Genomic DNA, 23015 nt, shown 5'->3' with positions numbered 1-23015 from the left:
GTTCCCTGGAAACTGAATTGTCACCTCTGAAAATAAGAAATGTCTTTTGAGTGCTAATCCAGTGTACAATCACAGTGAGTGCACACCAGCAGGATTAGCACTGACATAGAAAGGGTCTGTGGGCCATCACTGATGCATTTTCACTCAAGACAAACTTCAGGAGGGCTAAAGAGGCAGGGAAATAGGAAGATATAAATTCCATGTCTAAGAAAAGCTTACTTTATGAGAGCCCGTGGAAGTGTATTAGGCCAGTAGACAATTTAATATTTCTCATGTGATTTTCTTTTGCCAGACCTTCCATTCCTACAGGTGTCTCACTGCCCTGAGGACTCATCCTGTCATACACAGCAACCTCAGCCTGCTCCACACACCACCCCAGATGTTCAAACAATAGATACTATAGATATATAATTTTCTGGCAGCCTACTCAGGCTTTTATCATTATAAACATTAAATATATGGTGAAACCCTCACAGAGCCCTCTTTTCCATGAAAAACTTTCACTACATCAGCATTAGCAGCTTTCCTCTTGATTTGTGTCTTAACCACGAGGAAAAAACATCACAGATGCAGGCTGCATTGTACCAAGAACATATGCATGCTTTTAAATCACTTTTATCTTACATTTTACTAATGTAATCCTGAAATGTAAAATATGCTCTTTTCACATTCACTGTTATAGGCACAACAGATGGTGAAAGGCTTAGATTAAAGTAATACAGCATGTCCATTAAAATAACCCCCACTGCTGGTGACTCTTCACCAGACCAAGAGTTATGTTTACTATAAAAAGAGGGGTTTGCTTTGTTTTCAAACACACTAGAAGTTGCCAAAGCTTTAGGCTACAGGAAGAAATTAAAGCAAAACAAAACCTAGCTTGGCTAGAATTCAGCCTAATTCTGTTATCTTTAATCCATTGAGTGATATGCCCAAATAGAGATGGATTGCAGAATTAATGCAAATTATCAATTTAAAGGAGATATTAAATCAATATGTCTCTGAAATCTGATGTATTAATATATACACCTATTAATATGTACCTATATATCTATTTATATATACCTATACCTATAATATACACCTATTTCCAAAAATTTATATATGCTGTAATACACACCAAAGATTCTATCAAACAGCTCTCAGGTACATCCTTGCTTGTACGTACGCTTTCACTGTGTATATATATATATATGTGTGTGTGTGTGTGTGTGTGTATATATATGTTTATATGTATGTATATATATATATGATATTTATCCAAGAACTAAGATGAGATTTGAAGCAATAAACATTTGTCCAGATCTCACCATAAAACTTTTCCACTGCAGGCAGACAACAGGCAATTTAAATATTTTCTTTTGACAATCATCATTAATGGGTCATTAAACTCCAAAGCAGTTCAGATGATCACAATTAAAATGTTTTTCCAATCTTGTTGCTGTTTCCTGTGTGTGGAATAAATGAGGTCCTGGGCTAGTTTTTGGGACCACAAAATGAATGAGGTGCAGGGCCAGATTTACGGGGCCCCTCACAATGATGATGGTGATGGTTATTATTATATTGGGGGGAATACTACAGGCATCTTTACACCAACTCACAATTTCCTTTTTCTGCAAATATCCATCAAACCTTCATCTGCCTGGCTTTTTTTCACACTATCTCTTACAGCTCTGCACCTCTCTGGAAGGACAGGACTAGAAAAGCACTCTTCAAACTTTCTGGGCAAATCCTGCAGCTGGGCCATGAATTTTGGGTTGTTCTTCCTCTGCTTGAGGCTGGTTTCACAGAGCCCACTAGCCCACTGTACTAGCAGCAGGCAGTGTTAATCAGATGATGACTAATGCCTCCAGTTTAACTGACTCAGTTTTATTTAAAGAGTCTACAAGGCCCACATTATGCGAGGTCTGCTTTTGTATAAGATTTGAGGCAAAAAACATTAATGCTGTCTTAGATTACACAAAAAAAAAAAAACCCTTTAAAAACATCCACTTTTTGCCCTAGTTGTTAAAATTCAGCCAAAATTGATTAGCATCATTTTCATATGGTTCACATCTTACGTAGCTATCTTAGGGGCACATAGCTGGCAAGGTGGAGGATTCTCAGCCAGCACTCAATAAAGCATATTATGTCTTTTTCTCTTCAAGAGAGAAGCAAGTAAATGGTAAGGGAAAAAGAGAAAAGGAAAGTGGAAAAAATGGAAAGGAATTATGTACATTTAAAATCTCCTAGGTGCCCTTGACTTTAAGAAGTACTTTGCCCACTGCCATTATTTTACTAATAAACTTCCTGCTTCCTTTCCTCACCCCAACTCAGGCTCCTGTGTAAGCCAAACCCCATGACCTCGCTTTTCAGCTGTGACTTTTAAGTCACACTCTAATTCTCCTCTACTGACTGGCAAATTACATGGGCAGGAGAGTGAAGGACACAGGCTGTACCACCTGCTGCATGTTCTTCACAACAGCTTCTCTTAGTCTTTCAACAGTTTATTCAGTGGTGGAGAAGGATGAGAGGGAGGCAAAGTCAAGCTGCCAGCATTACTCGTGGTGATGGGCTGCAATGAATGGTATGACCATTTTTCAAGACACTGGCAACTACCGTGTCTGCTTCTTTTTGAATGATGAAATATGTGACTTTAATATCAGGCAGCTGGTAATGAGGATGCAAAATGAAACTGGAGAATAAGCACTCTGAGCTTCCAGACAACAATCCCTGATAAACCAAAAGCCATAATGCTGTACTGCTCATTCAGTATTTTTTTCTGGTGACAGAAAGAATAAGGAGATCACACTTTCAGAAATCAGATAGATGAGGAAGGATAACAAGTCTTTAGCTGGGATTGTCCTGCTAGAAAATGAGTACTTTGGAAAGGACTGTATAAGGCGAGATGAAATGTAATTACAGTATGTGAGAGATAGTAATTAAAATTGAATTTAGGATTGTTTGTATGTCTTCCCCAATTCTTTTATACAGTTTGATTACAATTGTTTGATGTAGTGCATTCAGGAAAAAGGCTTTTTTAATAACCCACAGAAACATGCAAGAACAAGTGAGTTATAACAACCTCTGAGAAAAATTAGATTCTTAAATTAGGAATCTGGATTAATATCTAGGTGCTCAGTTAAATATTCCCTGTGACAAAAGCAGATGTCATTGAACTTAAATTCTTACCCTTGGTACTTTTGAGGAGAAAAAAGAAAGAAAATAAGGAAGTGATGTAGATTTTTGAGATCACATTATACACTCTTAGAGGTCCATTTAGAAAACATTATGCCTGCAGAGTAACTGTAGTTATTAAGGTCATTATCAGTTAAATATTGACCTGGGCTCTTTAAAAGTACATAGCTCTTCAGTGTTACATCATGGATGCATATGTTTATATGCACTATGTAGAGGCATAAGAGCAGTAAGACTTGTATCATTAATAAACATCATGATTATTTTAACAAACATTTATTTGAACTAAAAGTTTGTCAGTGCAAGGATGAAAGTGCTATTACATTGCCTGCAGAAGTTGGTTGCATAAATGTGTTGGTTAAATTTCAGTTCACAGACCCAGTTGAGTCTGGTCCATTCTCCAAGCAGGAATACGTTCCTTACACATTAGGCTTGAAAATGAAATATGGGAAATTAAAGGCTACTGATGCCAACGACCACCTCCTACTGTTTTCTTCCTTTCAAAGCTTTATACACAGAAAAGTACACACTTTCTTGTTCCAATTCAGTAAGCTGGCTGACTGCTTTTCCTCCTGAAAACTCACTCCTCTTGACCACGATTTCAGTATTAACTGCTATCAAATATGTGGCAGTTTTCTAGACATGTCAGAATTCGTTAAGACCAAGTAAGAAAAAGCAAGATTTCTCAAATGGCAAAACTCAGAGTCTTCTCAAACCAAGTATTTCAAAACCAACGTTTTCACTTGTCTTTCTGTCCGCTTCTCATTAACTCTGAGCTATGTGCTGCTATTGTTGTTGATAATGATTTATTATGCATGCTGAAACATAAATGTTTCCAGCTTTTTAGAAGCAGTTTAAAGAAACATATTCCTGTCTCAAAGTTGTATAACCTACCATCCTTTATTCCCTTTGAGTAACACGTTCTTTGGCCCATTCTAGTTACTGGGGTAAGTAGCAGCCAAAATCAAGATATTAAAAAATATTTAATTTAGTTTTTGAAAGACAGCTACCTGTGGGTATGGTGATGTCCTTGATTTTGACTTTGTGCTCGAGAGGCGAGATTTGCTTCCCTTTCTACTATCCGTTATGGTCGGAGTTGAATTTGCGTATGAGAATGCCGGCTTGGTAGCAGTGACCTGATCCAGGGAGAGCTGCAGTCCTTTATATTCAGTATCCCTATATAAAAGGCAAAAGTGAAAAACAAACTCACTTAATGTCTTAATGGAAAACATTCCTTTCTTCTCAGTGGGGGGTGGAAACAAAAGATGTTTTTAAGGAAAAAGAATAAAACCATCCAGGGCAAGCCAGTATATCCCCCTAATACATTTATGGAGTATAGCTTATGAAGCAGTAGCACTATTTTTATACTGAAAATATGATTGCTTTTTGCATCCAGCTGTTATCATCCTGATCTACTTTCTTCAGTAATAAAAAACAATGGGATGGATATTTCTGAGATTTATATTACAGTTCTACATTGGTCACATAGCTAAACAGTAAATAGGATACATTTTCCTCAGAACTATTTTAACCATACAACTACAAATGTGTAGTTGTCTACCACATATGGTGTGTGTGTGTGTGTGTGTGTGTGTGGGTGTGTGTGTGTGTTTTCACGTGTGTGTATGTGGGGTGCACATAACAGTCTACACAGATGACTAAATAAACTGAATAAAATAATTCTTTTAATAGAAAACACTTTCTTATACCAGTTTACCTGTCAGAGAAGACACCCAAATAAATACAAATCTTATGATTTAAATAGCCTGTCCCTCACTCACAAAATAATAGAGATCTTCTATGGAGAGCTATATATATAATGTCAATGTTTGGAGTTCTGTGTTAGTTTCTTCAAACTAATGAATACATAAAAGTAAGGAAAACTGGCATTGCTCACAATGTCTTACTAAGCATAACGAGGGCATATGCATTGGACTGCATCCCTCTGCACACATCTGCATGTCTGCTGATACCCGGGGGAGTAAGAAATGAGCTCTCCAGCTTTCATGTAGTCATACGGAACCTATTCTGACAATGATTTATTAAAAGAGAGCAAATCAAGAGCTTCTTCCTGACCTACCTACCTGGAGGAAAAGAGGAAGGATTCGTGATTTTTTTTTCCTTTGTGTTATCAGTAGAAAAGTAAGGGAACAAGGGAAAAATAATGCTTCTCTTAAGCAGTCAAGGAGGCAACATATTCATTCACATATTACCCCATACTCCATCTAAACCTAAAAATTAACACTTAATGAATTATACTAATAACAAATTGTTTACCTGGCTTTAGCAAAATATGTGTTGCTCTATAATCACACAAATATTAATGTATAAGCCATAAGAGTCTAACATTTTTTACAAAGAAACTGCATCACAACCTAAGCATGTCACACCTTAGTACACTGAAATGTTTTCAGGTAAAAGTCAGGGGTACAAGAATAAACTTGATAAATCACTGAAATTAGTGAAATAGGATGAATCTTTGAGCAGTCACAGATAAACCTGCAGAAACAATAGATCAATTCATCCCAGTCCTACAATAATTTTTTTTTTTGCATCTGACAAACAATATACTTGGTTGAAGAGGCTCAGGTTTTTTGGCAGTGCAGACAATGTATATGTGTCTGTGTATATACAACACATGAAAGCAAGTCCCTTACATTAGAACTGAATTGACTATGCTGTTTCCAGTCCATAGCAGAAATTTTTCAAGTATAAATAGTGCTTTGTAATGCAAAATTAGTTCTTAATGAGGTAATTTCTTCAAATTTAGCCTTTAATAGAGATAGGTCTCTACTATAATATCTGCATTTCAAATATCCTGTCTGCAGTGAAAGCATCTGAGTATGGGGATTTGCTTTAGCCTCTTTGACAGGTATGGCTCTTCCATGTATTTTGGAAGCATTAATCTTTCCCATGGTTACCCTCAGAATTTTCATTCAGACACCTTGGCTTGACATGCAAAGCATCTGTCTCCATAATTGATTCCTAGGAAATTATCTCTATGTTATACAAAACACCAAAGATGCCAAACAGTCTTCATACTTAACTGCTACAATAGCATGAGATTTTATCAATAGTCCTGAAAAAACTATTAGTCTCATCCTAATATAAAGTCCTGAAAAAACTATTAGTCTCATCCTAATATACACATTTCTGATGACTATTTGACTATAAGAAGGGGAAGGGTCCTGGGTTCTCGGTGTCAGATGCAGGACACATTACCACCAGAAACTAAAATTAATCAAAACAAAGTAAATTTTCAGAGCCTCAGGTGTATGAGGAGCTTGTATTTTGGTTTTGAGCCTAACAACTCTTTTACCTCTGCTTTTGCTGGAAAACCCTTAGCTCTGTGCTCCTGCCATTAGCTCCCCATCTCTGTTTCTTGCCACCCTGCCACCCTGTTTCTTGCCATCATCTGCTGCTTTCTTGTGTCAGTGAAAAAATTTTAAAACACTGGGAGAAATATCACCCTGGTATTCAGACCACGCTGTCATTCCAGCTCTGCTTATCTGCTGTTACGATATGAGTAAGGGCCAAGCATTCAAATCATAGAGACTACACTCTACAATGCTTCTAGGTCATAGGAGCCAGAAAAAAACCCAACAAAACAGTCAAACCAGACTGACCAGATGCTTGCATACCATTCTATGCTACTTTTCTGCATCCTTGCTATAGTTATGTTGAGGGCTCACCCTCCCAGAACACCACCACTTAGAATAAATAACACATGCTGGTGTCTGCAGCCAGTTGCTTAGGCAGTAACTTTATCAAGAAAAGGACAATAAAAAAACTACCTGAAGTACTTTCTGCCAGATGCAAAGTTTTCCCTTAGAAAAAGAATTCTGTCCTCCCTTTGCAGATGAAATGCCTGGACTTTTTTTGCATCACTGAGTCATGATTCAATACCATCTCAATCCTGTCCTAGAAGAGCTACCCTTCAGCATAACCAAGAGAGATACCAGAATATCGTCAGCAAGTGCCCAAGATAAATACGAGAAGTAAAAGAAAAAAAAAAAATTAAAAAATGGAGGAAGCGTTCAGTGGCCTCAATATCAGATGTAAAAGATGTTCCACTAAGAAATGCAAATGTTTGAATATATCCATATACACTGTGAGACAATAGACTAGAGAAAGCAGGACTCCTAGTGATACACAAACTACAGATGGAAATTCTGACATCTTCCTAGAGGAATTTATAAAACTTTCACCAACCATGGAACTATCATTTCCATATTCCTTTTCTCAGACACTGAATCCTCTATTACACAGTCACAGCCACACACTAGTACTGCATCTTGTGTTCTATGTGTAATTAAAAAAAAGGTGGCAGATACGAGCGTCTTCCTCCAAGGTCCTCACCTTCAGGATCCCACAGTGATCCATACAATCTACATCTATCTACATGAGACTGCTGAGAGAGAGAGAGTGATATGGCATGTGTTCAATTGCTAACAGTATGTTGCTGACAATCTACTATTTATCTCATTTTCTGATGCAACTATCATCACTATAAAACATCAGAATAACTACAGGAAATTAGCTCTTAAATGAAGAACAGATGGATCAAACTGAATCCAGACAAGACCAAAGTGATGCTTCTTTGCAAAGGGAAACACATTGAAGTCCTCCACCTTTTCATGATGGGAAACAGCCATTCTTTTCACAGTTGGATGGAAACTCTAGGTCTTCTTTGACTCCTCAGAGAACATGAATGCATATGCTTTTGGTAGCATATGGTTCAAAAATTGTATTATTTTTCCTCTATCTTGTGGCTCCCCCCCATATGAGAATCTGGCCGGTATGGTCAATGTATCAGACACCTACAAGCTGGATTACCAGGCTTCACTGTAGGCAAATTCAGAAGACAAAGCATAAAATCCTCTTCCTACAATATGCTGCTTCACATTTTCTTCTCAAATCTAACTCCCAGAAGCATTTCCACTCTGTGCCATGTCTCTGGCTCTTCCTATGCTCCTTATAAAGCTTGAGCCTAATCTTGTAAGTATTTTTTGGTATACTACATATACACCATGAAAAATGGAGGATCAATGACTGTACCAACTGCATTTATCTGCAATGAAACATCTGCAAGTTGAGCACAAAACCTTTAGACACTTAAAGACACCTAGTTATGGCAAGGTGCGAACATGGTGAAGGAGAAAAATGTTTGGAAGAGGAAGCCAATCTTCCAAACTTGGATGACAAGTGAATCTGCAACGTTTATGTGAAGTGTTCTCAAAAGTCAGCTTTAGAACACACTTTCTGCCTACTGCTATTGCCAAAATGTACTATATGAAACATGGTAGCAACAGTCTATCTAACAAAGGTTTGAGGATGAGAAAATGAATCAGCAGCAGCCAGTCCCAAAAAAACTCCAGTAAGAGAGTATCAGAGCACCACAAAATCTGAATTCTCAGCCAAAAGCAGAGTTTGCACTGACTAACCATGTGGTTAGAGCTCACCATGAAAATTAAAAAAAAATGAGAGTTTTTTTTATGTGGGCTTTTTGAAGGAAAAAATATTAGGAAAGGGTGAGTCAGCACTGACAGAAATAACGTTGGAAGACGGAGGTACAGTGTGGCTCATGACAAACTAAAACCTCCCAGACAGGCTGGGCTTTTTTTGTAATTGTGTTTCTTCAATTAATAAGGTAATATTTGGGACTACTATAGCTCACTGAAGTGAGACTAGACATTAATATTAGAGAGATAAAGGCACATATAATTTTCAAGATGTTAATACTCCCTAATTAAAGACAGTGTTGGCTATGGAACAGAAAAGAATTTAAGCCCTGAAAAATGCTCTCAAACAGAGCAGCTAAATAGGATGTATCCAGAGGAAGAAGTAAGAGAATTACACCCATTAGTAAAGAATAAATATCCAGATTCCTCCAAAATTACTTAAGAAGAGCAATCAGACTCAAGAATTCAGATCTTATATATCCACAGTTATAAGCTGCATAACCTTCAAAATAAGATGAACACCTTTAGAAAAAAAAGAGAAAATGTTCAGTCCAAGGAAAATTCTACAAAACTGTATGGAAAAGCATCTTTTTTACATTAATACCACTACATGTCAGAAAGGAAAAATAAGCTATATGTGCAGTAACTTAGAATACACTGATAACCAAAGAAGAGGCAGACATTTACAGCGCATTTAAGTCCTTCAAAAGACACCAAATATAGACACCTTAAAGAAGATTGACAGACATTCAGTTTTCGTATGTGGAGTTACAGCACTGGATGAAAAGGTATCATGGGAGCACCAAAACCTGAAAAACACTTGATAACCTATGCCCACATCATTCCTTACACATATTAAATAACTCATGAAGTACAAAATGAAAGTAAAAACATTAGGTGATCTTAGTGCAATGAGTTTCTACATCATGGATACAATCATTCACATGATTGAAGCAAAGCAGAAAGTACTGTTCATGAAAATGAAAACAAGGTTCGATTACAGTTGGTTGCACTATTATTTCTACTGAATGTGTGATATATGTTCTTAATTTCCTCCAGTTTTGCTTGAAAAATCAATGGAAAAAGTCATACACACTCTTAATTTGTTTTAGTTGAAAATCAGAAAAATTATATTTGTCAGATTTTCTTCCAGCCTAGCAATAGAAACTGTGAGATTAAATTAAAGGTGTTAATGTCATTAATGTTCAGTCTATTTTGCTGAGTTATTGCAATTTGGTTAAAATCAGACAGGAAGGTGGTAAAAATCAGGCACTTTCTCATGCACGTCTGACCACAATATTGCAATATATCATTCTTCTACTTTCAAGCAATGCCCACAACATTTAACATTTCTACACTCCAGCTCATGCAATGCTAACAGAGCAGCATTCAGCAGATGAGTGAAAAGAGAACAGATTCTGGCTGTTTGTCATCTTCATGGCTTTCTAAATCAGCAGATGGCACAACAAAACAGACAATTTCCTCATCTGCTGTGTTCTCTGTTCATGTACAATGTGTCTCAGAAATGTTTACAAAGGCCCCAGTCTGCTCACGCGATTTGTGAGGAGGAGCATATGCAATCCCTTTTAGCATCTTCCAGAACCATTCAAAACAAGGAGGATTCACTTACGTCACGTAGGAAGCCAAATTTCAGGACAAAGTGAGAAAAAAGCTGTTGAACCTCACTGCTTGTTATGAAACTAAGCTGACTTTCAGTTGTGCAACCTTCAGTACAACCTTCAGTTGTTACTCCCTGCCTCAGTTGTTCCATCAGTAATTGGGATGGTGTTAGCAAACTTCCTTTTTATAACTTATTCAGTGAATAGTCCCATATAGGCCTGACCTCGTGCTCACCAAAATGTTCCTGGAGCCAAAGATAGTGAGGCATGTAGTTTGGAATGACAAACTCTACCTTCAGACTGCTGAAAAATCTGCCACATCATGATTATTTAGAGACCAAGGGCTTTTATTTAACTTCAACTGGCTGTTAGATAAGTGCATTTTCAGATGAGAAACCAATCATGGACTATATAAAATTTCTCTCACAGAACTTGTTTAGAGGAAATCCTCAGACATTTGTGCTAAATGAAAAATCCTCCAGAAATCTTTCAAGTGATTGCTTATTATTAGTACACATAATGGCTAAGCTGTACATCTACTCAGAGAAGTATGAGCTCTGTGTATCAGATCCCTTCATGAAGTTCCAGGCACCCATTTATCTCCATAAATAGCACAAACAACATAGGTTGTTTACATCTTGTTGAGTCAAAGTTTACAGCTTCTCCAGCCATGGGATTCACTTACATATCGTGTTTCCATATCTGCTTTTAAAGACAAAACAATACAGAACAGGAAGTTTAATTAAATTATGTGATACATTCAGAAAAAATTGAAGCACAAATTTTCCTGTATGGGTCATTTAACACAAATATCTGAGGATTTGCTCTAGACAAGTTCTGTGAGAGAAATTTTATATATTCCATGATGAGTTTCTCAACTCAGAATACACTTATCTAACTGCCAGTTGAAGTTAAACAAAACATCCTGGCCTCTAGATAATCATGATGTGGCAGATTTTTCAGCAGTCTGAAGGTAAAGTTTGTCATTCCAAACTACATGTCTCACCATCTTTGGGTCCAAAAAGGAGACCTGTATTTGCCTTTATTTACTGGACTTCCTAGCCCATCAAAATCAATGTCACCTCAGTGACCCTAAGTTCTCTCATACCCCTGTGGAATGATTTCCATTTTGCAGAATGCCAAACTGACAACAGTGCAACAGGCTGCTCTTATCCAGGGTGGATTTTCACATGTCAGAATTCTTAATATTTTTCTGTGTTAAAAAAATATACTTTGAATACCAATAACTCCCATCAGACACCAATCTAGTAGCCAAATTATCAGGACTCAATTCTCAACCCTCCCACAGGCTACTGGTGCCATGCTGGATGAATAATAAGCACTGGGACTTTAGCAAGCACTTGGCATTTCCCTGAGTTTACCATCAAGGCTGCCAAGGGGACTTTTCATTTTGGTAGAGTCAAATTTAGCCCAGCACTGGTCACTTCTGAGAATCCCTACCTTAACTTTGTTGAATATTAGCTCTGAAGACAAAGATAACAATATGCTATTGTAAGTAACACATATTTTGTGAAATATCTTTGTCTGTCCCACCAGTTAAATTTCATCTTTTTGTTGGAAGGAACAACCTCCTTCTATTAATGGATGATAGCTGACATTACTAAGCTAACTCTCAGCTTCAGCCCCTGGCAGCACATCACCACAGATAACAGAAAATACATTTCCCAAGAGTACCCATGTCACTATTGATGCAAAACATTCTTTTATTATTTCAGAATCTCCATGTATTCAGTGCAAATGTTTTTAACTATGTCTTATACCATTTATCCTTGATTAAACCTCTTCTAAAGAGTTAATCATTAATGATTTCTTTACAGTTGCTGTGCAAACAGCTCATTCATGCCTATGACATATCAAATTTCACAGATGTGTTCTTTAATTGGATTCATTTATTTCTAATTTACTGAAGTCCTTACTACAGTAATGCTTGACTAAATAGACATTAAACTCACTTATTTAAACTGCTAAAATAAATTTGATATGCATTCTATGAATAAAAATACTTGACTGGAGACATGTAATACCATTGTTATTGTGTACCTAACTGAGCAGAAAATGTTGGAAATAGCCCACTAGATAGCTATATGATATGCATGGACAAAAGAATTTCAGAGGATGCTGGTGATTTTTTAGCAGAGATTGTACGTTAACAGTTTTCAAACACTAAGAATTTCTACAGCACATTAAGGTATGTAATAAGGAGAACCAAGAGGAACACCTCTTGATTTTCGTGAAGATTGTTGGACATTGTTGTTTTCAGTCCAAGGGCTTTTTAGAGATAAGAGCTTCATACCAGTCCTGTGTCCTCATGGCAAGGAGACCAGAAAAACCACCTAAGATGTTTTCAAGATTGACTGCTCTATGTTTTGTAACAGTAACTGAAGAGCTGGCACAAAAGTGAGCTAAAGTCCTACATCTGGGTATTTAGCAGCCACAAAATACAATTACATAGTTATGGACTCCATACTATTAGGAGCATATATAACACTCTTCTCTGTAGGGCTTAAGTAAGGTCTTTAAACCCTCCTTTCAGATTTTTCTTTCTAAAACTAGTATTTTTAAACTCCATTTTGGTGAAAAATCCTCTGATCTACATGATTGACGACATAAACCAGGAAGTTTCACAAAAGGAAGAAGCATCACATTATAGAGAGGTTACTGATATAACACAGACTGTCCTGTGTGTAAGAAAATGTACATCATGGCATAATTATGCAGTAAAAGAGGATTATAAAGATGAGGATTATACCTCACCCCATACATAAACCCCTAATTCACTGACATTTCAAATATAGTATACTCTGACCATTTTATCTGAAAACTAGAAAAAGCACAGAATGGGATAGCAAGGATGATGGGCTTGGAACAGCCTTTCTATGAGAAAAAATTGAGGACACTCCTCAGGCTGAAAAAGAGGTAACAGGAAGAACAAAATAAGATCAGTACATTGTGAGTGACATAGAGAAGGAAGACATGAGTAGAAAGCAGTTTTTCACTTCTTCTAGTGCAAGAGGTATGGGCTATGAAATGAACAGAAAAAAAGAGGCCTTTATTACCACATTTACTTAACCTTGGAAAAAGCTCGCATGGTGTCAAAAAGTAAACAGGTGAATTTGTGGACCGAAAAACCCCACAAAACATTGACAACTAATACATTCAAAGAACTCACGTCTTTCTAGGAAGACATTTGAACTTCTTGGAGACTGAAAGAAAGTGCTGGGGAAACATGCTTGTCCTATTTTTAACCTCCTTCCCAAGTATTTCCCATGGTCACTATCAGTATGTGTCTGATTCTGTATTGCTGTTCTTATGTTACACTCTACCACAGTAGTTAAGCAGTTTCATACTTCAGATCCTCTGAAACTGTGAAGAGTGGTCCTGAAAATTTGCTGTCATTACTTTTAATAACTTACTGTAAAACTCTGTGATATTTCAGGTTTTCTCAACTCCTCTGTGTTCCCCGTAATTAAGACTTTTGTTGTGACAACCTTCCTAAGATCCTAAGGTTAACACTTGAAAACTTAGTTAGCTTTTCTGTGATGACTTTCTGAATAAGTGTCTGTGCTCTAAGAATAATTTATTTGAGAAAAACAATTGTGCTTGAAAAATTATTTACTGTTCATTCTAATTATTCCTCTTTGGGAGATTTTCTATCTGCATGCCACATAATGAGCTTCCCTTTCCTTCCACCCTGCTTTTTCTGATCAGGTGCATCCCATAGGGAAGAGGCCTGTTGGGTCCAAAAGGATTTGTGAACTCCATCTAGTGGGGTGTCCCATTTATAGTAGATCCCTTTCTCTTATCAGAAGACTTTCACCTTGGTTAGAAGAAGCAGTATTTTGCTACAATGAAAGTCTTTCAGATTCACTTGTTCAGTGTTCTTCATGTTTGGCCAAGGGACAGCACTTTGCCTCTGAGGGCTGTCATATGTCATTGAGAAAAAAAACTTTATAATAATTAATAACTACTTTTCAACTAAGCCTTCCCTTCTTTTACTAAAATTTTAAGGGAGGTGAGGGGAGGAAGACAGGCAAGGACTTGCATTGAATTTTGGCTTTTGGAGAGAATGGCTTTTTGATTTTTTTCAAATTAATACACATGTTTTCTAATTTCACTGTTTGCACCAGTCAGACTGCTTTTTAACTCCTTCCCATCCACACCCAAACCTCTACTGCAGCCAAATCTCACCCACATTACTTGTCCCATGGGTGTATGTACGTCTCTGTCGTTATTGGGCTCAGTTTGGTCATCCAGCTTTAATAGACATACAATGTACAGAGTTTTATGTGGATAAAACAGGAGACAAATAGCAAGAAAGAAAATATCATGAGGTTATAATGAAATACATAAGCCTCCATTTTATTTGATAGTTTCCTAACAGTCACTGATCCTGTCTCCTCAAATTGTACATAATACATGGTTATATTTGTTAAGTGACTTCATTAAACATTTAAATTTATATGGGATAACCTATATGGGATAACCGATATGGGATAACTCCCTAGACTGTCTGAACCACAGAATAAGTTAGCTACCATCTCTTGCACAACTGCTGTTACCCCACATCTTCTATCAAATTCAGAAGGCTTTTTAAATGGCAATTATTGCTCTTTGCCAATATTAGGATAACAGCAACTCTACATTAAAATGTACAGTTCAAGAAATGCATGCCTGTGTAAGAATTCAGCTTATGTAAGTCTCCAGTGTGTTGATTATTTATAGGCAGTCAAATATTTAATAGGTATATCTAAAATTTCTCAAAAAATAAATGAAAATAATTTAATAAAACACAATAATATCTACCTATGGTCTTTGGAAACCTTAATCTGCCTAGTACCTTTCTCCTCTTGGTCACAGCTTTGACTAGAGCAGTTAGAGACCTTAGCTGGCTTTAGTCATGTTGTTGTCATTGCTCCACAGGCATATTCATCAAGGGTTTCCGGATGCTTAAAGGTGTCTCTGACTAAGCAGAGACGCTCTTATTGTTCCCAGAAAACTGTCTACTGCATTCATGCAAGTCAACTCCTCTGCCAACTTACAACTGTCCTCCAACCAACACTACAGCAAACCCGCAGCTGAAGCAACTGAACACTTAATTTTGTTGGTGCAGAGTCCAGTATGTCACGCTGTATGAGATTTGCCATGCCTGTGTTGACCACTTCCGTGGCAGATAAAGAGCGACTCAACAGCTGCACAAACGGTGCTGTGCAACTCTCTCCTATCGCCTTCCTGAACTCACTAGATATCACCATGGAAGCCCCAGTTGCATCTTTCCCATGTTACACCATTTTAGTCACACAGACAGGCAGTTTTCTTTGGAGTGAAGCCACATCCACACCCCCACTGCTGTTTTTCACAGACCAGAAAGCACTAAGGAGGTTGATTATGTTTTGGAAGATGACACTTTAACTATCCTCCTAGAAACTCAGGATCAACAGAATTATTTTGCAGCCAAACACTCTTTAGAAGTTTGGCTTCAAAGGGGAAGATGCTATCAAGATATTTATCCCCAAATCCAGCCTTTCTTTGACCAAATACTCCATTGAGATAGGCCTCATGAAGCATTCATTAAAGGTTATTATTTTGTTCTGTGTACAAAACAGTCTTTGGAAACAGCAGGAGAAAAATAGCATGCAATGCCTTTGGGTGGATTTCAGCTATCCAGTGCCTAAATCAGAGAGAGAGAGAGAGTTTTCTATAGCAGCAGCCCAGGCTTCCAGCTGCCAAACATAGTACAGAGACGATCAAAGCTACAGGCTACTTGGGAACAGTGTGCCTTTAGGGCGTGTTCGCCTCCTCACTGACAGCACAGATGTAAGAACATTGAATACTGGATGCGTTTAAAGGTCTTCACTCTAGGTTATGTCAAAATATCTGCACAATGCTATGGGTATAGCCAAACTTCAGTTAGCCAGGCATTTGAGTTTCCATAGCTGCACTGAAGCTTCTGCAGATAATAGCTGTTATTTTCAACATTGCTGTCCCCAAGATTTATACACAGTGGTTTGTAGCTGAAAAACTACGGCTGTTCTCTATTAGGCCCCAGTTCAACACAGTAACAAAATGCGTCCTTCAAGCCATCTCTATTTGGCAAAGCCAAGGAATATTCTTATTTTTAAGTGTGTGCCTAAGGGTTTTTTTATTTCAAAACTGAATTCACCAGGATATAATCATGTACTGAAAGTTGTGTCTAAGCACTTTTAGAGCCTGACATGTGCTCAAGAGCTTTAGTAAACCAGGACTTCTGCAATTTAATTGCACTAAGTGGATGATAACAAAAGACAACAACAGGAATAAATCATCTAACTGTGTTAAAGATCATGAGATTGACTCCAGACTTCAGCCATCCCAAGCCTTCCAAAGGGTCAGACGCTGTACCCTTGTTCACACAGAGCAGTGCCTGCCTCCATAAATAGTGTCATCAAAGTGAAAGGGGCTGCCTCTGAAGTAACCCACTGAGTACGAACATATGTGCTGGAGCCTGGCCCACACTGTAAAGTACAAAAGAGAGGTGAGGGAAGGAGAATTAGATTTTAAACAGATACTTGCCACTGTTGAACGGACAAAGGAGATTTATTTGTTAACACTTAATTTAGGCTGTGTCAAAATGCCACATTTGTGTACGAATAAAAACTAGCAAGAGCAACATAGTGTAGCAGGAAGATCTCGCTTCAGAAACAGTTAGTAACTTATCACACCTGCTGTACCTCATGATAATTACAGTGAAACAACATGGGAATAGCAGAAATACTGCTGAGATGCAGCACAGAGCAACAAGAGCAAACATGCAACAGATTAAGGAAACAGAAGCGGAGCTAGTAAAATTGTAAGCCTACTTAAAGAACATACTGCTGTTGTTATGAGAGCAGGAGCCAGTTCTTCATCCAGTTTTATGCAGAGTATTGAGAGGGTGATACCATGGAGAGGAATCCCTTCATAGCAGCAGACTGCATGTCTCTTCTGCACAGCCACCAACACAGTCCACAGGCAAGATACAAATGTGGTGTGGTAAAACCAAAAGACACTCTTCCAGCCGCCTCTTTAGTTCTCTGAACTATCACAGAGCAGTGAATATAACCCTAAACTCCATGATCAGTGGTCTCCCCTGCTCTGCCAAATAGAAGGACCACTGAGACTAACCCCCAAAAGCAACTGGAGTACCCAGCTGCTGGAGTGATGTTCACAAGCCATGTTTATGCCATTCAGAATGCAGAAGGGCAGAGCTAGGATAAAGTGTGAACAACATCTCTAGCAAGAACAGCTGTGCTACAGTGTACAGTCCAATGCTTCCACATAAAGTAAAATCTGTGGCAGTTTACCTTAAACCATAAACCATGGCATTTTAGGAGTAAGAGTCCCTGGAGCAGGCCCTGTACCTTTCATCAGTGAAGTGAGGCAGACAGCTGGAGATAGTAATTGCTTCAGCCACTGCCCCTGCTGAATGTCTCAGCCCTAGACAAACATTTTACAAGATCTGTAACTCAGTATTTGAGAGGGGTATTTCCAAAGGCCTGGAGCCACCACACTCCGAATGGGAAAATTATGAAGTGGAAAGCATTTGAAGTCACTCTTCTTCCTTGGAATAAAGACACTTTTTTGCAACCTTGAATTTCATGCCATGTGAGACTCTCAGCATGCATGCATTTAAACTAACAACTGGAGAGAATTTTTCCATAGGTCTGAGCTGCAGTCCTTTAATCCTTACTCTAGCAAATAAAAGTCTTCATATGAGCAGAGACTCTCGGCTCTGGCCCACAGTTTTAGTGCCTTGGCCATTACAGTCACCTGGTTTAAATACAAGCATAGAAATTTGGAGTGAATTAAACAAATAGTAGCTAAGAAAGCCTCTACATGAACAAAGAAGAACTGCAGAAACGTATTGTGGACACCTGGAAAAACTTGTCTCCTATTTGCAAGAAATATATAAACAATGTTCCAGGAAGACAAGTCTGTAATAAAAACTAATGGTGAACAAACAGAATACTGCCCTGAGTAGTTCAAGAGGAATCCTTTTATTTTTCTTTTTCTTTGAGACATATGCTTCCTGAGCATTTTGATTTATTAAAACAATTCGTCTATATATTTGCATTGCTAATCAAATCATGTGATTCATGGTAGGCTTTCCAATCTTAGGAAAAACACATTGTAGATTGAACAGAAAAAACAGGACCCAGTTCTGTGCACTACTAAGCAAGTGGCAAAAATTCCCATTAATACTGAGAAATATTAAGGAAAAACAGCAGGTCAAAATTGTTGCTACTGTTTACAACTATATAAGAAAAAAACCCCTAAACATTACCCAGTTAAAGTCACTAAGTGTTTTCTCTGGTATTCAAGTTGGATGACTACGCTTACTCATGCAACTAGTTACACTAATGATAGGAGGAAAGGTAACTTTCCCAGCATATTCACTGTCCTACCCACTCCATCACACACTTGAGAGACACAAGAGAACATGTATCTGCCTATGACTAAGGAAAGAACTCTGTGTCAATTCCAAATAGGTCAGTGTGAGAGAAATGTCCAGGAAAAGTAGGCCTGTGGGTATAGAAATGCTCTTTGTGGATTCTCCCATTGACTGGGAAGAGACAGATGTGAGACCTGATGTACCAGAGACAGGACAAACAGAGCATTTCTGTGAAAAGCTATGAAAATATATAACTGTAACGGTCCAAATATATGGGGAGAGCTTTCCCATATGAAACACAAAATTCCCTGAAGCCCACTTTATATGCCAGCAGGGACTGTTTCTGAGGTCTGAGCCATCACACATAAGGGTAGCACCTTTTTATATCATCACTTCAAATCTGATAATACACAAAGCTATGAATAGTAATAACAATAACTTAATCTTTAACTGTGTAGATACAATTAATGGTTAATTTACTCTAAATTACATTTACCACATTGTTAGGTAAAACATTTGTCAATATGGCGGTTTGTGAAATAATATTTCAAGTAAATTGCATTCAATTTGTATTTCTAATCAGCCAGTTACACAATGCAACATGAAGAGGTCAACTGGAACTATATAAAATACATGCTATATCATTAGAACCAAGATTAGTCACAATTATGTACCTAATCCATATTATCTGTATCTGTCACCACTATTGCTATTCTTTTAAATGCTAAAGGACAACAAAATGCATATAGGAAAGCTTCTTGAGCTTTCTCTGGGGACAATTTATTATAATATTTGCTTGTGCTCAGAAAGTCAAAGGATTTGCACTTTGCATTATCCATTTGTTTAAAGGAAGGTTGTTTGCGATCTAAATATAAACTTAACTTCAGCAGTTGCCTTCTCTGTTAATTGACTCATACATGAGTCCCTTTATGTGATAAACATGTACAGCTGATAATCAATGATATGGTGACAATGTGTACAGAACAAATAAGAGAAGAAACAAATATTCTATGTCTATAGTCACATATCCAAAGTGGAATACAATGAAGACCAAATATGTGTGCTTTAAAGACAGAGTCTTTAAAGTTCATTTATATTAATTTGTGATACACTGCTATTACACCAAAAATCACCTTTCCTCTTGTTGCTGAAATGTCATTGCCACTCTGCTTATTTATTTCAGCATATTTACTTACTACAAATATTTGTTCTCAAGCTTAGCATTCATGTTCTCAAAACATGTATGGAAAATTAAAATTACCTCTTTTTTATTTTCTTAACTGGGTCACGCAGAGTCCCTTTTGCATAAACTCTTTCTCATTCTTTCCTTTTTCATCATTACTATTACCCAGGGGAGCTGGGAAGCTACAAGGTAGACATCCTTGTTCTTCCTGCTCAGTCTGCACTGAAACTGCACCAGACCATTTTGGCTCTTATGGCACTCAGTATCTGCCCTTTTCCAAAACAGATCACTCGGGTTCCTCTCAACAGTGAGAAACAGCTCCTTACCCCATGACCAAACCGAAAAAAGCCTGGGGCTTTACCCCAGTGAAGATGTACTGTGGGAAGGGACCAGTGACCTAGCAGGTAAAAACATACACTACATGTTCCGAAGCTTAGGATCCTTTTTGTGATTTGTTCTCCAAAAAGACCAAAATTTCCTATAGTCAAAAGATTTTTCAGTAGGAGTTGTCCCACCTTTCAAGTTCTGCCCTGCAACCCCAAATGTGTAGGATGGTGATTCTGTTATTTCAAACCACAAAAGCGCTAGTTTGCACCTCTTTTGCTTTCTCCTCATCTTAAACACACAAGAGTCAATATGAAAAGGTTTGTATTTCTCTTTTGCAAGCATGTTTTTCCCTGCTGGGTTTATAACATGACCTGGCTGCAGCAGGCACATCTGTGCCTGTCCCTCTGCCAGGAACTGCACCAGAGGCTCTGCAACATGCCTGCTGCCAGGTGAGCAAAATGTAGGAGGAACCCATGGTACACAGCCATACTGCTCATCTCGGCCCCTCTTGGTTTACTGAAATAATCCAATGTGGCCCTTAAAGAACTGCAGTTTCTAGCATATTTACACTGGCATAAAATATATTAAACTCTGGCATATTTTGAGTACTACAGGACCTTTGGCCAGCCCTCCTGCAATAGAGCCTACCTCCTACCAGAGGAAAACCACAAGTCCCTGTAAACTTTCATTTTCCTCTATATTTTCCCCACCTGCCTTCCTCATTTGAGTAATAACATGTTGACTGAATAGCTCAGTAAGACAATTAAGCCTGCTCTAGATTCAGCATCCTCCTGGCCATCTCTGCCACCATGATTGTTTACCCAATGGTGAAACCAAAATTCCACCTCAGGTTATCCATTTCAGAGGCTGACTTCATTTCACTTTTAAAAAAAGCCAGACCTTTTCCTGCTTACAGTCACGTGGCAAACAGCAGGGCCTGTTCTTCGCTTCCCATATATTCTCTGAATGGCCATCTAGCTGGAAAAGAATGATGATGATGATGATGATGATGATGATGATGATGATGACGATGATGATATAATGATTCAGGGGAAGCTACGCCCATCTCTTGGAGTCAGGGCAGCAATTTCAGCAGTGGCAGCCCTGCTGCAGAAGCAAGCAGAATGCGACCTGTTCTGCAGCACCCTTATCAAGCCAGGCAGGCTTGATGAGCCCTCGAGGACCCGAGCATACCAAAACTAGATCCTTATGCAGTGGCAGTGTCTGCATTGCAGCTGTCAGCAGCAAGCGGCAGTGGCTGCAGCCAGTGCTGGACCTCCCAACTTTGAGCATCCCTGCTTTAGCCAGCCTGGCTCCCCCTCTGCCCTCCTGCTGCCCTCTGCACTCGAGGCAATTGAGCCCAGAGTGCAAGGGGAGACTCGGAGACTGACACCAAAGCATAACGAAGCTGGCCTGTGGTGTAACTTCATTCTCTAAGTGAAGTCTTGAAAGAATGGCTGTAACCTTCCTACATGTCAGTTTGGCTGCAAACAGGTTCTGAAAATCCATATACACGCACCATAGTATGAAGACGCTGCTTCCAACGATAAATCAGCTGAAGAGGAGGAGTCGCCCTGGTTGGGTACGGCACCTGAGGGGGAAATCGCTCCCTGCAGAGCCGTTTTGGGAGTGGGGAGGAGAGTGCTGAGGCACTCCGAGTCCAGCTCCCAGACGGCCGGGAATTCCTGCCGGGGCGCGGAGCCGAGGACATTCAGGGGCTGTCCGGTGGTCGCCCCACCGGGTTGAGGCGTGCTGGGGCAGCGGGGCTGTGAAGGTGCAAATGGCCTGCGAACAGACTGCCCGCCATGCCCCCCGTGACAACCAGGGGACTGACAGCCACCGGGGCTGGGTGACACTGGGCCGGGGCGGCGACCGCAGCACTAGGGCGCAGGCGAGGGTGGTAGGACGGCACATGGCAATAGCGGTCACGCTGCTGGGACACAGCTCTGAGGAGTTTGTCTGAGCGGCCCCCCCAGGGGTACCAGGCACTCTCTCCTTGCTGGGCCAGCCTGAAATTCTCGTGCCATGGCCGTCAGCCGGCAGGCAACAGACAGATCCCGCCAGATGCCCAAAGCTGTGCTTTCAGCAGGTCAGCTGGGATGCTTCATTTCCACTGGGATCATTTGAGGTAGAATTCCGTGATGGATGTTCACGCTTTGGGGATTAAAGAAGAGGGCAACGACCAATAATCTCAAATGATCATAGAAAACCATAGGGTTTCTGGAGTTAAAACCACTCCAATATGCTCGTTGCCTTCGGGTTCCTTCTTTCCTAGAGATACAATGCACTAACTTCTGTCTTTGTAGCTCCCTGTTCACCCAAAGGAGGTGCTTGGACTTAACTGGGAAGCATAAGCCACGAAAAATACAGAGACGGACTGGTATAGGACATACAAATGTGCAGAATAGCTAGAGCAGAAGTGATAACGTCTCTGCTGATACCCATCCTTGCTGAGGAAATGACAGAGGATTATGTCCCACACCTTAAAAAATAAAATCGAGGAAAGTAAAATAAAATAAAATAGAGTAAAATAATATATTTTCTTTAAGGGGTAATCGCAGTTTACTCACTACGGCAGAATGCTGACCAAAATGTCTACTTTTTTCATGCAGGCGCAACGACCCATCTTAGAGCAGGACGCCCATAATCACCTTACACACCAAAGGGACTAATTACATCCTAGAAGTGCAGGCGCCGTGGCGTGCAGCCCCTTTCCCACTCCACCAGCCGCCCCTCCACACATGACCAGAGCCGTGGCCTCAGTGCCGAGCCACTTAATTTTGGGAAGCACATCTTAAACTGGGCTGCCAAACCACTTGCCA

General features: G+C 39.1%; 1 protein-coding gene across 1 annotated transcript in view; it reads right to left on the bottom strand.

Moving 5' to 3' along the window:
• The window catches only part of SIM1 (SIM bHLH transcription factor 1), a 46496-nt gene that overhangs the window by 8079 nt on the left and 15402 nt on the right, over positions 1 to 23015 (bottom strand). Inside the window, exon 9 of the mRNA XM_085056276.1 lies at positions 4185 to 4350. Within this exon, the coding sequence (XP_084912402.1) occupies positions 4185 to 4350 (166 nt within the window). The remainder of the gene's footprint in view (positions 1 to 4184; positions 4351 to 23015) is intronic.

This window comes from Lichenostomus cassidix, chromosome 3 (genome assembly GCF_008360975.1).
Source record: "Lichenostomus cassidix isolate B80296 chromosome 3, HeHo_3.0, whole genome shotgun sequence".
Taxonomy (NCBI): domain Eukaryota; kingdom Metazoa; phylum Chordata; class Aves; order Passeriformes; family Meliphagidae; genus Lichenostomus; species Lichenostomus cassidix.
The sequence above is the reverse complement of the archived record's forward strand: the minus strand, read 5'-3'. Positions and strand labels throughout refer to the sequence as shown.